Source organism: Gadus chalcogrammus, chromosome 3 (genome assembly GCF_026213295.1).
Source record: "Gadus chalcogrammus isolate NIFS_2021 chromosome 3, NIFS_Gcha_1.0, whole genome shotgun sequence".
In the NCBI taxonomy this organism is placed as follows: domain Eukaryota; kingdom Metazoa; phylum Chordata; class Actinopteri; order Gadiformes; family Gadidae; genus Gadus; species Gadus chalcogrammus.
In genome coordinates this window covers 23,884,496-23,898,856 of record NC_079414.1, presented here as the reverse complement: position 1 = coordinate 23,898,856, position 14,361 = coordinate 23,884,496, and the positions used below count along the sequence as shown (strand labels likewise).

At 48.9% G+C, this 14,361-nt stretch overlaps 1 protein-coding gene across 2 annotated transcripts; it reads right to left on the bottom strand.

Moving 5' to 3' along the window:
- Positions 1-579: 579 nt before the first annotated feature.
- Positions 580-13,834, bottom strand: ncapg (non-SMC condensin I complex, subunit G). Of its 2 annotated transcripts, none has more exons than XM_056586817.1 (22): positions 13,707-13,834; positions 13,320-13,431; positions 12,692-12,934; positions 12,290-12,518; positions 11,070-11,215; positions 10,807-10,891; positions 10,502-10,694; positions 8,931-9,080; positions 8,226-8,366; positions 7,757-7,880; positions 7,179-7,268; positions 6,430-6,618; positions 5,969-6,079; positions 5,579-5,698; positions 5,011-5,244; positions 3,883-4,064; positions 3,616-3,781; positions 3,134-3,298; positions 2,474-2,597; positions 1,974-2,021; positions 1,008-1,077; positions 580-901 (listed from the first exon to the last, which is right to left on the bottom strand). In XM_056586817.1, exons 2-22 carry the CDS (start codon positions 13,425-13,427, stop codon positions 775-777), a joined length of 3,045 nt encoding a protein of 1,014 aa, XP_056442792.1. In that variant the 5' UTR covers positions 13,428-13,431; positions 13,707-13,834; the 3' UTR covers positions 580-774. The 2 variants fall into 2 exon arrangements, with proteins under 2 accessions (XP_056442792.1, XP_056442793.1); XM_056586818.1 differs by having other exon boundaries at positions 586-901; positions 6,445-6,618.
- Between the last annotated feature and the right edge of the window lie 527 nt (positions 13,835-14,361).

Here is a 14,361-nt window from a genome sequence, read left to right as displayed (position 1 = left end):
TTCAAATGGGGTTTCAATGATATTTTTGTAATTTGGGTCGTGCAGGTGTAGACCGCATACACAATCTCGAATATCAAATGTTGGATTCTATCAACGCCATTAGGAACACCGTCACCTACACTCCAGAGGGCCAACGCCTTCCCTTTCCATGCAAACACGATGGGTGGACTTGTAATTACTTTTGACGTTTGGGAATGATGGAAGGACGTTCGGGGAGCAATGCCAACGCTTGCATAATTCATGTCATGGACTGCTGCTACAGATTTAATGTTCCTTCAAGGTTGCACTGTGGCATGTTTTCCCAATCGCTGAACGTGACATCCGAGGTGTGGCTCAGTCTCTTACAGCGTCCTCTCTCCTCAGCGTTTTCTTTAGGTAGCACAGGATGAACGGATTTAATGTTTAAATCATTTCATAGTAATTTATGTTGGTAGTTGGCAGGTTCATTTCAGTCTGTAGAGAAGACAACAGACTAGTACAATTAACTCTTGGGGCTCTTGACAGTCAGTGGAGTCTGAATTTTAAGTGCTGCCTCCCACTAATGTGATTTCACAAATTGGACAAATGAAAAATGAATTTGTAGAAAGTTGTAAATAGTTTATTCAGATTCAAATATAAAATGACATTGCTGAATCTCTCTAAAAGGGAATTGTAAGATATAAAACACAATATGAATCCGGTGTTCATCAAGCAATGTTTAACAAGAACCATTAGAAAGGCTGTTATAATGCAGCGGGGACCTCGGTATGTATGTACAGTGGGGTGCTGTGTAGCTTAGGAGGTGTTGGCCTCCTGGTCGATGAGGGGGTTCAGGTCCAGCTTGTACCTCTCCAGAGCCGCCGTCTTCGCCCTGCGAGAGGGCCGGGCCCGGGGAAGCGACTCGGGCACGTTCTCGCCGTCGCTGAGTGACCCCACAGACGAGGGGAGAATCAGAGACAAGTCCTACATGGACACTGCGTGGATCCTACACACACAAACACACACAAACAAGACCTCCTTTAACTCACCTCTCCTCAGACGACTCTGCCCGTCGGCTGCCCTTTCTGCCCGATTTGGGGGCCGGGGTCTTCTTCTGACCTGGAGGGGGCACATGAAACATAATTCAATTCCAGTGTAGCAAAGACGACGCTGCACCACGCTCGCTCCACCTAGGCGACTATAATGGCCTCCTCCAGACAAAGTACTCAGGGTTGTTGAGGCTGTTTTTCTTGTAAGGTTTGCGGATAATGATACGTGGCCAGGTGCTTCATGTTGCCATGTAGGAGATGTCTCCTTGAGTGTAGGCGGTGACGTCTGACCTGAACTTTGCATACCAGGTGTGCGGCCTCACTATACGTCTGACTCGGCCAGATTAGGCTGCTTAAACCAGCCAACATCCACACACACACTAGGGTTGCCGCGGTGTGGACATTTTCACACTGAGTAATACGCTCGTGTCAACACCGGTATTACCGGTAAAAACTGTATTAACTTTGAAACTAGGTCAACCGCCATCTTCTCCGTCAACTCTCCTCTCACACTCGGTGACAGCGGCTGGCAGCGCGCCAATTCTCGGCGTCTTATAACGTTCTATATATAATAGTTTAATATAATTGTATCTATCATAATATCACAGCCAAAAGCTCTGTGCGCCTCCGGATGGCCGTAGCGCGGGGAGCTCACGCAGGGATTGGGCTTCGCAGGGTTTGTTTACCGCCGTTGCTATGGTTACCGGTCTTTTAAGGAAGCGCGTCAATTCTCGGCGCGCCAATTCTCTTCCGCACAGAGCAGAACTGCGGCCTATTCTACACATTTTAATTTTCTGAATTATAATTATATTACTAATTTTTACTGAATTTGTTGGTCTCAAAAACGGTAACACCGGTAATACCGTATACCGGGGCAACCCTAACAAACACACACACCCGCATCAGGATTTACAAAAGTTTTTTTACACACAACCACTATGAGCAAACTCAATTTAGATGACTTACCTCTTTTGGGCTTCTTGACAGATTTAGAGGGATCTTCTGCTACAAACTCTGTTTAGGTGAGAAATAAAAAGAAAACGTTTATTTACAACCTCAGCAATCAAGTTCACTACAGTAGGAAACTGACAGACGGCCGATAAGCAGGGCTAGATGCTTATGTTGCTCTCTGAAAGAGTTGTGTAGCATCATGCATGTCATAGATAAATAGGGCTTTGTGCTTAATCAAATTTTGATCGATTTAGATTATTCTAGTTGAAAAGCTTTTTTTATTCATTAAAATGATTATAGAAATTGCAGAAAAGCTGGATACATACTTTGACATTATTTTTTCGATTTGAACATTTTCGATTGGAACATTTTGTGTACATTTTTTAAGGGGAAATTTCAAAGTTCTCAGCTACAAAGGTTACTTTTTGGAGAGAAATGCTGAATAAATGTTTTCATATTTTCAAACTAAAAAAAAAATCGATTGAAAAAAATCGTTTGAAGCTTTGTGTGTGTACCGTCAGCGTTGATGTCTAGGGGCTGGAGGGCTGTTTCTGTGTGCTGCTCGGCCTGCTCCTTGGAGTCCACCAGGCGGTCAATCACCTTCTCTACGGCACGGAGCGAGATGCGGTCCTTCACCACCTGAACACCGGACACACACAGACGTCGTTTAGGACAAAGGCATTCAATCTGTGCTAATTCGGTCCATGTATTTCAGCAGTGCTGCTGGTCTTAGAACAAAAGTGTCCTGCATGCGAGCAAGTGTCCTACATTTACATTAAGGGCATTTAGCAGACGCTTTTATCCAAAGCGACTTACAATAAGTACGTTTGTCAGAAGAAGGTGAAACAATATAATCGCCGTCGGTACAAAGATGTATTGACCACCATGAAGGCAGATAAACGTCCAGCTCAAATACAGCATTTATTGGTTTGAGGTTTATTCAATTTTTACATTTTTACATCCAACCATTTCTTGAAGCGGTTCGTTATAACCAAAGTCTGATCCCTCTTCCAATGTGTTGCTTGACCTGGTTAGTGGGCATTAGGGTGAGGGTTAGCTGGCGTTACCCGGGCGACCTGGTTAGCGGGCGTCACCCGGGCGAACTGGTTAGCGGGCGTCACCCGGGCGACCTGGTTAGCGAGCGTCACCCGGGCGACCTGGTTAGCGGGCGTTACCTGGGTGACCTCCAGCAGCAGCGCGTGCAGCTCCTGCCGGGTGCCCTCGTTTGCGCTGACCTCCAGGTTGTTCAGGGTCTTGGCGTAGAGCCGCACCTCGGGGGCCGTTTGGTCCTTCAGGATCTCCCCGCACACGCGTAGTGCCATGCTGTCGTGCACACACACCTAACGCACACACACACACACACACACAGTTAGGAGGCTAGTGAGGAGAGGGGTTGAATCCAAAGTGCCTTCAGGTAGTCATGAAGGAACAGGGCGGGGCGAGTAAGGACGCCTCGCTCTGAGAGCCCAAAGGGGATCAATCCGCCCACACCAGTACCGGTGCAAGAGCCCGCTACTTACCGTCCACTCAAAACAACCACCTCAGGGCTGACACTGGGAAGGTCAGGTCGCTGAGAGTATTTACGTATAGAAACCTCGTTGGGACGACCAGACATAACTAAGTAGGACGGCCGTGGCCGTGGTTCCGCGAGGCCCACCTCGTGGTTCGCGGAGGGCTTGATGAGGGTCCCGGGGCGCGTCAGCTCCACCAGCAGCTCCACCACGTTACTGGGATCCACCTCCGCCAGCGGGGACGTGGCCGGCGCGTTCATCAGGGTCCGCACCGTGGGCAGGAAACTCTCGCCGACCACTTCCTGGTGGGCTCTGGGAGACGCAGGGGAGGGGGGGGACGGCTGTTTAGAGGGTGCGCTCTCCATCACGTTCATCATGCTTCTGGACTTGTGTGAGTGGCGTGCGTGACTCACCGGCTCTCGCGGGCGTAGAGCTGGAAGAAGACGCCCAGGCAGTGGCGGAGGCTGGTGTCGCCCTCGGTGACGGGGTTGTACCACAGCAGCACCAGGCGGGAGAACATCTTGGCGCTGGAGAAGCGGTCCATGTACATGAGCTTGGCCAGACCCTGGGCCGTCTCCGTACGCAGGTCAGACACCTGGGGGGGGGGGGGGGGGAGAGAAAGAGAAAGTGAAAGAGAAAGAGAAAGGGAGAGAGAGAGAGACAGAGACAGAGAGAGGGAGACACAGACAGACACAGAGAGAGGGAGACACAGAGAGAGAGAGAGAGAGACAGACAGAGAGAGGGAGACACAGACACAGACACAGACACAGACACAGACACAGAGAGAGAGAGAGAGAGAGAGAGAGAGAGAGAGAGAGAGAGAGAGAGAGAGAGAGAGAGAGAGAGAGAGAGAGAGAGAGACCGACCAGTCATGTGTGTTCATGTTTACCCTGCTACAGCTTGTATTGATGGGAGTCTGAAATAAGATCCCAATCTAAAGGCTCATGGCTGGGGAAAGGCCTGTCGCCCTGATAGCATCAGGCCCTGCAGGTCTCGGCGGGGGAGAGGTGAAGTGCCAACACATCTCAGTAGATGATGGATGATGAGACATCCCCTAAAGCTAATTCTGGATCAGACTGAGCTACCCTTCCTTCCAGGGAAGGCATCAACCATCCAATACCTCTCCATACGAGTTGTACATTTACAGGCTAAATAACTGATTACATTGTTCATAGATCTATCGAGGATCCTGCTCACATGAAAGTTGCTACACAATGCTGTCATAGATGACGACACCATTGTTGAAGTACCTACTCGCACCTTACACAATACAGGCCAGTACAGGCCAGTACAGGCCCAGTACAGGCCAGTACAGGCCCAGTACAGGCCCAGTACAGGCCAGTACAGGGCCAGTCATTACAAGCCAAGCAGTTGGTGGCCCCACCTTCAACACCTCTGTTAGATAGTGCTAAAGCAGTTTGCTTATTTTATAAACTCAAAATGATTCTTATACTTTTTGAGCAACCTTCAGGATAGATGCACTTATTCTAGGTTGCTTTTGGATAAAAAAGGTACCCAAAAAAAAAAAAAGGCCCACACACCTCTCCATCGAGAAACTCAGACAGCAGCTGCAGAATGCTCTGAGCCGTGTCCCCCGCCAAGTCTCCCTTCTCTTCCGTTGGCTCCTCCTCTTCCTGCCCGCCCGGCGAATGGGAGGCCGGCGTGGCCTGAGTGACAGGCTTCTCGGAGAGCAGCTGGAAGCTGAAGAGCAGCAGCAGGTCGATGATGGAGCGCAGAGCGCTGATACGGATCTTCACCTCGTCCAGCTGGGCGATCTACAGGGGAGGGGCGTTCATCATTAATAAGGTTTAATTCAATTTTAGTTTCGCCATATTATTCGACCCAGTCATACAGCATACAGTGTAACTGACTGATTACACTCCAGAAGACAAACAGTCTAAACATCATCCAATAGCCCTGCCATGCAATGTTTGCAATTGTACTCTATTAGTCATTAATATACACTACATATGTTTAAATTACTATTATTTTTTTTTTTACGTACCATTTTCTATTTGTCTTTGTACATTTGTTGGAATTGTCAATAAAGCTCACTTTGAGTTTGACTTTGAAAAAGTGAGGTTCCTCGTCTTCTCGAGGGGGCCTTACCTGCAACAGCAGCACCATGTGAGCCTTGGCCAGCTCCTTGCTGTGCAGCGCGCTCGTGCCCAGACACACCACCGCCATGTTGCGCACGGCGGGATGAGCGTTGGCGATGCAGGGTACGATCTAGAGACAGAGACACGGGGCACCAGACCAACACGTTTGTCTCACAGCAGCTCATTGCTCAAAACATTTACACACATCGTTATTCAGGGGTGAATTAAAAGCTACTGTTGGGTGTGTTTTCAGTGTCATTGGTAAAAGAGGGTGAGCTAGAGACAGGGCGAGAGAGAGAGGGCGAGAGAGAGAGAGGGCGCGAGAGAGAGGGCGCGAGAGAGAGAGAGAGAGAGAAAGCAAGAGAGAGAGAATGGTGGAGGTACGTAGGGCTCGGGTTACCAGAGAAGACACGATGGCGCTCAAGGTGGGCCCGATGCGGGTCTTGATGTTCATCTGCTTCAGCAGCTCGGCGCACATGGTCAGACACCTCAGGAGAGTATCTGGGTCGCTCTATAGCAGCAGGGGAAAAAAACACCATCAGCCACTCATCCCAGAGCATTTCATTATGCAAGACCGGAGAGGGAGAGAATAATGAACTAGGAAGTATTGCATCAACGTTGCAAGCAAGCACCAGCCTATGCCTTCTAGTGAAGCGAAGGCAGGAGACACCAACACGTAGTTCCTCTGACGGCCTCAGGGTGGTCAGAGTAGAGAATCACGTGTAGTTCCTCTAAAGGCCTCTAGGTGGTTAAAGTAGAGACTAACATTTAGCCCCTCCAACGGCCTCTAGGTGGTTAAAGTAGAGAACGCCATGCAGGAGCCCAGCCTGTGTGTGTGCGCGTGCGAGCGTGTAAGCGTGCCTTCTCCGTGCGGACCTCCCGGTCGATGGGCTGGCTGCCCTCGGCCGCCTCCTGCAGCACCAGGTTGCGCTGGTTCTCCAGCTCCGTGATTGAGTCCTTGAACTGGGCGGCGTTGCTGAACTCCTGGGCGGCGATGCAGTCGTCCAGCGCCTGGCGGGCCTCCAGGATGCGCACCTTCACCTCCGCGAGCTGGAGGCGTGGAGGAGACGCCACCACAGGCAGCGGGGGACCGCTAAGGGTTAGGTTCTGAGGCAGTACATGCGCACGGCAACGGCTTGGATGGAGAATATGAGGGAACGGTCTAGAAATGATAAATAATACAGCTGAAAAGGTTGAATATACAATTGTAGTCTTTGTAGGGCTGCAAGATAATAATATGACGAGATTGCAATTTCATTTGTATTCTAGGTCACCTACTGCATTTGGAAACAGTATAAAAATCTATTTCATTGCATTATTTCTGTTATAATTGTTCTCTTGTTTATTATCGCAACCTTTCCTGATTAGCTCTTTGCCGAGGCCAAAAAATAAATAAATAATCGCAGTTACACCATCTTAATTATTCAGCCTTATCTTTAACACTGAGGCACTCTAACACTCCTCCACCCCTCTCGTCACGTTCTCACTCCCCCCCGAGTGCGAGCGTTATCAGCAGGACGTCAGACGCCTCCTCGACAGCCGAGGAACACGGCTCCACCGTGCCTCTCCTGCTAATCCCGCCGCTCCCGGGGGGGCCTCTCTCTCCGTACCTTGATCTGCTTCCGGCGCTCCTGGGCTTCGTCCAGGGGCGGGCCGGCCTCGGCGATGGGCTCCCTGACATCAGAGATGATCTCCGCCACCTGGGGATCCAGGGGCAGAGCGCAGCGTCAGCATCAGGGAATGGAAGCGACGCGTGTGGCACAGTGTTATGGTAACCCGGTGGTGGGTAGGCCTGTGTGCATTCCCCTGTTTGAACCGTCTACGCTACAATTGTTTTTTTGTAGAATTGGGTTACTGGGCTGAGTACGATACGATGTGGTGTAATTTATTCATCACCCACGGGAAGTCTGGGTAATATATTCCTTGGTTTTGTTTTCAAATTAAACTAAATTTCACATCTCTCTGTATCCAAAATAATGAGCTTGAACAATGCCAAAAAAATATCAAAGATGGGAAAATATTTTTGCAAGTAAACTAATGATCATAGCAGGGAAAATAAAATGTTTTGCTCCTTTGTTTCTCGACTGGGATGAGATATCAGACGGATGAGAATCAACAAGGGAGTTTCTCCAGAGTTAACACACATACACACGTGCGTGTGTGTGTGTACGTTGGTGTGCTCGTATACCATCTGTATGCGGCGGTTGTCATCGGGGATGAGGCTGAGCAGTTTCTCCGTGAGCAGGGACACCAGGGAGGCGGGCGTCTGGGGCCGACACAGCAACTCCTGCAGCACGGCCAGAACGCGCTTCCTGCACAGCGGGGAGTCGGCAGCATCAGAGGCGGCTGCTGCTGTTCACTTAACAGGCCCAGACGGCTACACAACATCGCAGGATCCTTTGGTTTGATTGCATTTATGGCGTTTCCTAAATGCAATTTATGCTCCGTGATATTATCGACGCAAGCATATTCTTACGATTTGAATCGATTCATTTAAAAAGGTTTCAAATGACCTTAGCTCTCCTGACCTCCGGTTGACACAAGATCAATGATCATTGAGTTACCGTCAGTTCTCAACTGGCCCCTCCCTGCTCCCCCTCCATCCTCCGGTTGTCTCTCCCCGACCCCCACACCGACGCAACCCCTCCACTACTGACCTGCCCCCTTCCTCGTTAGTGTCCAGGCAGCCGACCAGATGGATGAGCTGCTGGGAGATGAACTCCTTCCTCATGGCCGTCTCCAGCGAGGTGAACTCGGCCCTCTGCGCCTCCGACAGCACGGGCACCGTCCTCAAGAACCTAGAGCGCGGCAGGGCCAGGGACGCGTCAGTCACAGCACGGCCCGCAGTGTCGCCGGGGAATAACATATCGCCGCCCGCAACGTTGTGGACATAATGCTGACGCCACACACACACACACACACCCAGCCCCCACACAGTTTAATCAGAATGTGGATTGTCAAACTATCCTGTTGTGAAAATAAACGGATTAGAAAAAAAACTGTCAAGAGGTACTAAAAAGAGAAACTGCATTGCGATAACAGAGATACACGCACATTCTCTGAGAATCCCAAGCATGACTCTCTGATGGATCACTGGCCTTCTAATTAAAGAGGATGCTAATGAATGCCAGGATGTGCACGTTGGCTGAGGGCACACAGCCATACACCGATCACATTAGCGTGACCTCAAATTAGCCTTCAGCGGAGTCACAGCTATTAGAGCTCAGCATTAAAGCTGAGTTGTACTTAAAAATACCATTGCATTCAACTAAAAAGGGCCCAAATGTGTCCCCTAGCACAGGTCCCGACACCATGGGCCCCGACACCATGGGCCCCAACAACATGGACCTCCGTGGTCTCACCCTTGGAGGTAGTCGGCATAGGTGGCGGCGTCTGGCAGGATCTTCTCCAGCATCTCCTCTCCCTCGTCCCCCTTGGCCCTGACGAACTCACACAGAGCCCTCCAGTAGATCACGTTCTCGCAGCTCAGAGCGTCCCCCGGGATCAGCTTACTGTGGACAACAGACACGTCGGTGCACTGCTTGCGTCAGGCCTTTCTCACAGAACGAACACACACACACACACACACACACACACACACACACACACACACACACACACACACACACACACACACACACACACACACACACACACACACACACACACACACACACACACACACACACACACACACACACTAGTGGTGCAACGGTTCACGGGTTACCCGTGATCCATACGGATCAACCCTCACGGTTCGGGACGCAAGTGATTCGCGGATAGGCTGATAAAAAAAAAAAGTTGTGCGTTCACGTGATAAGCGCAGGTTTAAAGGACAATTCTGGTATAAACAACATCATCAAGTATCGTAGCGAAATTCACTTTCTTTTGCGTTTTATTTGGCGTTCCGTAAATCCCATTGAAACAGAAATGGTTATGTTTGGTTGTAGTCTTTTCGCTCGGTTCTCCGTATCAGCAGTAGGGCTAGAACCGAGTGAAAAGACTACAACCAACCCCCCTTGCACTGAGCAATGAGTCTTCCAACCGAAATCAATGGATTTACAAAATGCCAAATAAAACACGACAGAAACTGTCCTGTTTTATTTGTCTGCATTGCCGTGGGAGAGTGTAGACTCTAAAATCTCCCCAGGTAATGCAGACATCCTTAATTGTAAATGACGGGTTAGGGATTATTTACTATCCATGTTAAAAGGAAGAAGGAATAATACCTCAGATTGCAATATTTTTTAAATATTGACTATGCTTAAAGGAAGCAGGATTATTACACATTTTTCACTTTATTTAGTTTTTACACATTTGAAGATTTTATTTCAAGTCACATTTGTCTTGTTATCTTTATTGTTGTTGATCCGAAAATGATCCGACCCGTGACTCAAAAACCGTGACACGATCCGAACTAGGTGTGTGAACGGTTACAAAAAATTGTAAACGGTGACATGACCCCTTTTTTTTCATGTACACGGTTAAGCGTTTTTTTTTACTAATTAATGATTTTTTGCGCGAGCAGTATGATCGCAAAAAGAACATCGGTTTGACAGGTTGCCATGGTTATCTCCGTGTGGTTAATTTGCAGTTGCGGTGTTAATTAGGATGTTATCATCTTACTGTTTCATTAAACTGTAATCAGAAAATGCGGTTATATGCTCTAGACCCTAGAGTATCTGTGGTATAAACGCTGGGACAAATTATGAATTACAAATATGTAAACTTGAAAGTATGGACCGTCGCGATTCCCATTGAAACAATGATTATTTTGCGCGGTGATTATTTTTTTTCTTTTTCGTTTACTGATTTTTCCTAAACGGTTATGATTTACTAACCGTGTACGCGTGCACACCCCTAATCCGAACCGTGAGTTTTGTGATCCGTTGCACCCCTACAGGACTCCATGCTTCCCTTCTGGGGACCGTACCTCGTGCCGAGCTGCACCCTGTCCTTCAGCATCTCCTCTTCGGGCATGTTGGTGAAGATGGCCTTGAGCACTTCCAGGGCCGTCTCGGAGCAGTTCTCCACGTCCAGCCTGGGCAGCAGCAGCACAACGTCGCCATCAAGGTGCTTGAGCCAGGAGGGCAGGAGCCGGGTCTTCACAGCCTCCCTGACGGCCTCTGGGACACAGAGACACAGAGCCCTGGGTTTACATCCTGCTGTGATCAGGGCTACTCAGCCGTTAACAGCCAACACTTTGTTTTAAGATGTCAAGTAATGCACACACGGTACCTGAGGTGTCGTGCAGGCCCTCCTCTAATAGAGTCACTCTCTGGGCAATGCTAAGAGCCTTGACGTGCACCTTATCGGCAAGAACCTGAAACACAAAGCCAGGCCACGCATTCACCCACATCCTGCCGATTGCCAAAGACAGACGTATCAATAGCCCTGATGGTCGTCATGTGTGCATCCTTGCATACATTTCACTACTTCTGACGTTGGGCGTGTCAAGTTAAAACCGGGCAACCAGTTAGAGCGACTCCATCGTGGGTTACCTGGTAGGCCAGCTTGCGGACGCTCTCCTTGACGTCCCGCGTGCGCTTCAGCACCTTGACCAGCGTGATGGGCGACATGGCGATGCACGACAGCACCGCGCGCCTCACCTCCGCGTTGGAGTCGTTGTCCAGGATCAGCATGTAGGCTGCATGGGGAGGGGAACAGTTCGAGTGAGTGTGCGGAGTTAGGAGTTGTATAGAGGGCATGACTGGGGAGCTAGGACATCGGGACTCCCAGTTGGAATCACCATGAGACCAAACTGGTTGAACCAAAAGGTTAATAGGCACAAGGTGGAAGCCTCTACCGGGTGGGTGGCGGAGCTTTCAGAATAAAAAAAAACCTAAATTCTGTCTGCTCTAACTGGCTGTGCACCTCTGCAAAAGCCGAACGGCTGGGAGAGAATTTGTCCATAGCAAGACTCTCGTAAACGAAGAGGTACTGGCTGGCCAGCCTTTATTATTTCAGTGTTTCCCATTCACAGACCAATGTGTGGCGCAGCGCCACAGAAACAACACTGAGCGCCACAAATTGATTCTGCATTATTTTTTTGGGGGGATTTTAAACTATAAATATCGTTCCGTTCATTCATCTCCGCAGAGCACTCTTTCTCCGTCATTCTCGTTCACATACGCACACAGAGACAAGCGCGCATACATGCCAATGGTGCGCGGGTATACACTACCACTTATTGGATCAACCCGCGTATCACTGATAAATGCACGCGCACTGACAGTCACCACCTCCTCCTCCTCCTCTCAACGCGCCCACAAAGGAAAACCCGAAGCAGCGGGATATTTGAGACAGTGAAGAGTACGGTCGGCGACATCTGAGGTTTACCAATGTGTGCTCAAACACACCTGCCCAAAATTATTGTTGACTCAGAAAAGATAATGTTAGCCTTATGAACTCGACCTTATTGATATTGAACATCCCGCACCCTAAGTCAGCATAGACAACGTTGGTAACGCAGCAAACGATGCGATTAATGTGAAATGCGGTTATAGTTTAGATAGATTACGGTGTTAGACTGGGTACCCCCAGGCCGTTCTCCCGGCGATTTGAATTCGCTCTGCAGCAGGAGCTGGAGAGGAGCCATACATTGCTTTCTGTTTCCGATATATTACATTGTTCAATGAGCAATCCCGAAAAGCCAACTAATTAGTAAAAAATAAATATAACAAATAACATAACTAATAGTAATGTCCAGGGGTTTCCTCACCACTGACGGTGGGGCAGTCTGGGTCCTGGGGCTGCTGCAGCCGGGTCATGGCCAAGGCGGCCTGGATCCTCACGTTGGGGAACTTGTCGGTGACGCGGATCAGCATGGCCTGGTGGAGGTTGTCAAACAGGTCGTCGTCGATCTGGGCGTTCTCCGACATGCTGCCCAGCAGCTTGTTGATCAGCTGGCACACACGGAAACGCACCGCGTGGCTGTTGGCCTTGTGGGACTGAGAGGGAAGCCGGGGCAAAGGGCAGGGTATGGATGGGTGAAGGGGTAGACAGACCACAGAGAAGAGACAGATGGAGCATCAACAACCCATAGACACACACACACAAAGATATTAGAAGTCATAGATTGAGTGACGTGTGCAGGGTCAACCACAACAACAAGCATGTGTACCTCCAACAGGAAGTTAAAGATGAAGGTGAGAAAAGGATGGTCATCCTCCTCCTCCTCGTCTTCCTCTTCCTCCTCCTGCTGCTGCTCCCCCTCTTTGTCGTTTTTAGAAGAAGACTGGAAGCTTGAGGCAAACTTGGCGACAAACTCGATGACATTTTCCACAGCGGGCTCCCTTTTGTACACGATCATGGCGTACTTTAGGTAGTGGATGAACTTTTCATGGAACAACGTCTTGTCCTCCAACTGTGGATAGGCAGTGATTGTGATCAGGTTCTTTACCATGAAGAATCAAGTCTGACATCCAATCAGGAATGACACATGCAGATTTATAGAAAAATTTAAACTTTTGTAGTTTTATTTTACGTTTTATTTATCTGTTACTATTTGGTCCTCTTTGTTGTTTCTGCTTTGATTCTCTAGCTGCTAAGGAAATAGGTTAACCACACTGAAGAGGTTAAGGTTAAGAGGTAGATGCGATTTGTAAGGTTGAGTATTTCTTTAGCTGCTCAACAACACCAAGGATCCAGCGCCAATAAGCAACCTCGCACAACCATGACAATGAAACATGAAAGTGTAGTTTTGTAAAGAAAGCACAGTAACTGTTAGCATCTGAGGGAAAACGTCCTACCGTGTTGTAGCGATTCTTCAGGACGGCCACCAACTTGGCCTTGTTGTTGTGGCCCTTCTGGGCTCTGTTGAAGGCCTCCTTTATCTCCATCTCGCTGTCGGCCGTCATCTTTCTTCACGGGGGGAATTGTGTACACGGAAGAGGTTAACCAACAGTACATGCGAATTGTAATGTACACACGCAAACGCGTTTCTTTGTTATTGTCAAGAATAGGAGTCACATCTCGATGGGTCACTTCAGCGTTAGCTAGCATCACCGTTACCCATATCCCACAACAACAAACACGCAAAACTTGCGGTAACCTCACAATTTTATGTTAACAGATCTAGTTTGTAAAATATTTATCCGGAGTCGCAACAATACAAAAAATAGTTTGTATACATGTACCTGGTGGGATATCCTATTAGATGTTTTCCCCCTGTTGATTCACTGTTTTGCTGCTACCGACTGCCGCCTGTTTTCAAATTTCGTCCTGTCAGTTCTCGCGAGAGTTAGGTCCATGGTTTGTGCGTACTACTACGCCCCCTCCTACATATTTCACGCACACGCGGACATGAGCACTGACGTCCGGCGTCATAATGTTTCTCCCGTTATACTTGGGCTGTTCTGACGAGTCAACATTTGCAACCCTATCCAAATCTAGCTAAATAGTGTGTTTAGCGCGCACATCATAACTGATGTTGCCCTCGTAGATTGCAGCTGTCCGACGGCTAGCAGCTGTGGACGGGTCAAAGCACAATGTCCCCCATCGGAAGGACATCATTGACACGCTTCCAACACGACTACAGGCGCATACGACTCTGTTTAAAGTTAAAAACAGTAACATCTCTCGAGAACCTCTTTGACAGTGAAATTCAGATGGTGCTATTTTTAGGGGGGTTATTTGTGGATGTCCCGGTATTGTCTCCTGATGTTTGTGTTGGGCAGGTGCACTTTTATGATATGATATGCAATAGGACTGTTATTGAGACTGTTGCCATGGGTGTGACGGGAGCAGCAGGGAAGATGTGGGCCTATGATAAGGTGCATGTTAATAGTGCCC